The sequence below is a fragment of the Eimeria acervulina genome, genomic scaffold, assembly GCF_000499425.1.
Source record: "Eimeria acervulina Houghton genomic scaffold, Eah_scaff888, whole genome shotgun sequence".
Classification (NCBI taxonomy): Eukaryota; Apicomplexa; class Conoidasida; order Eucoccidiorida; family Eimeriidae; genus Eimeria; species Eimeria acervulina.
Genome location: NW_013549539.1, coordinates 13,193 through 14,078, shown reverse-complemented (window position 1 = coordinate 14,078; position 886 = coordinate 13,193). Strand labels below are relative to the sequence as shown.

The 886-nt window shown below is 62.6% G+C and overlaps 1 protein-coding gene across 1 annotated transcript in view; it reads left to right on the top strand.

The window, feature by feature from the left end:
• The window catches only part of EAH_00051440 (hypothetical protein, conserved), a gene marked incomplete at both ends in the record, with an annotated part of 1,394 nt that continues 508 nt past the window's right edge, over window positions 1-886 (top strand). Inside the window, one exon of the mRNA XM_013394181.1 lies at window positions 1-774. Within this exon, the coding sequence (XP_013249635.1) occupies window positions 1-774 (774 nt within the window). The remainder of the gene's footprint in view (window positions 775-886) is intronic.

Below are 886 nucleotides of genomic sequence, written 5' to 3'. Positions count from 1 at the left end.
CCCCCCGCCTCTGCTGCTGCTGCCGCTGGGCTGCAGGGGTCCCAGCGGCAGCACCGCAGGGCGGCAGGGGGCTCCCCTGCTGCTGAACAGCAGCAGCTGCAGCTGCAGAAGCAGCTGCAGCTGCAGCACCAGCAACAGCTGCAACAGCAGCAGCTGCAGCATCAGCAGCAACACCTGCAACAGCTGGAGCACCAGCACCAGCAGCCGCACCAGCAGCAGCACCAGCAGCAGCAGCAGCAGCTGCAGCAGCAGGCAGGGCCTGCTGCTCCATACATCTACTGCAGCAAAAGTGAAGGTTTGAGGGAAGCAGAGAGCGGCATCACAAGCTGTGAGGGCCCCCAGGGGCAGCACGGATCCCGAACACAGAGGCAGCAACAGCAGCAGCAGCAGCGGCAGCAACAGGAGCAGCAGCTGCAGCAGCAACAGGAGCAGCAGCAACAAGAGCAGCAGGAGCAGAGCTGCAGCCGTGTGGGGGATGTCCTGGAGCAGCAAAGCCTGCAGCAGGACGGTGAAGAGTCTCAGTGGCCCCCAGACTCAGCAGCAGCAGCAGCAGCAGCAGCAGCAGCACCAGGAGGAGGAACAGCAGCTGCACCACCAGGTACTTCACAGCAGCAGCAACAGCAGCGGCAGCAGCAACAGCAGCAGCAGCAGCAACAACAGGAAGAACAAACAACACCTACAAACAGTTTCAGGGGCCCCCATTCTTACGTGGGGGATGCAGCAGGCAGAGCGAATACAGGAGGCCGCCTGCAGCAGCAGCAGCAGCAGCAGCAGGTGAGGCAACACCACCTGCAGCAACAGCTGCTGCATCAGCAGCAGCTACATCATCAGCAGTTGCAGCACCACCAGCAGCTGCACCATTCTCACCTGCACGCACCGCATCAGC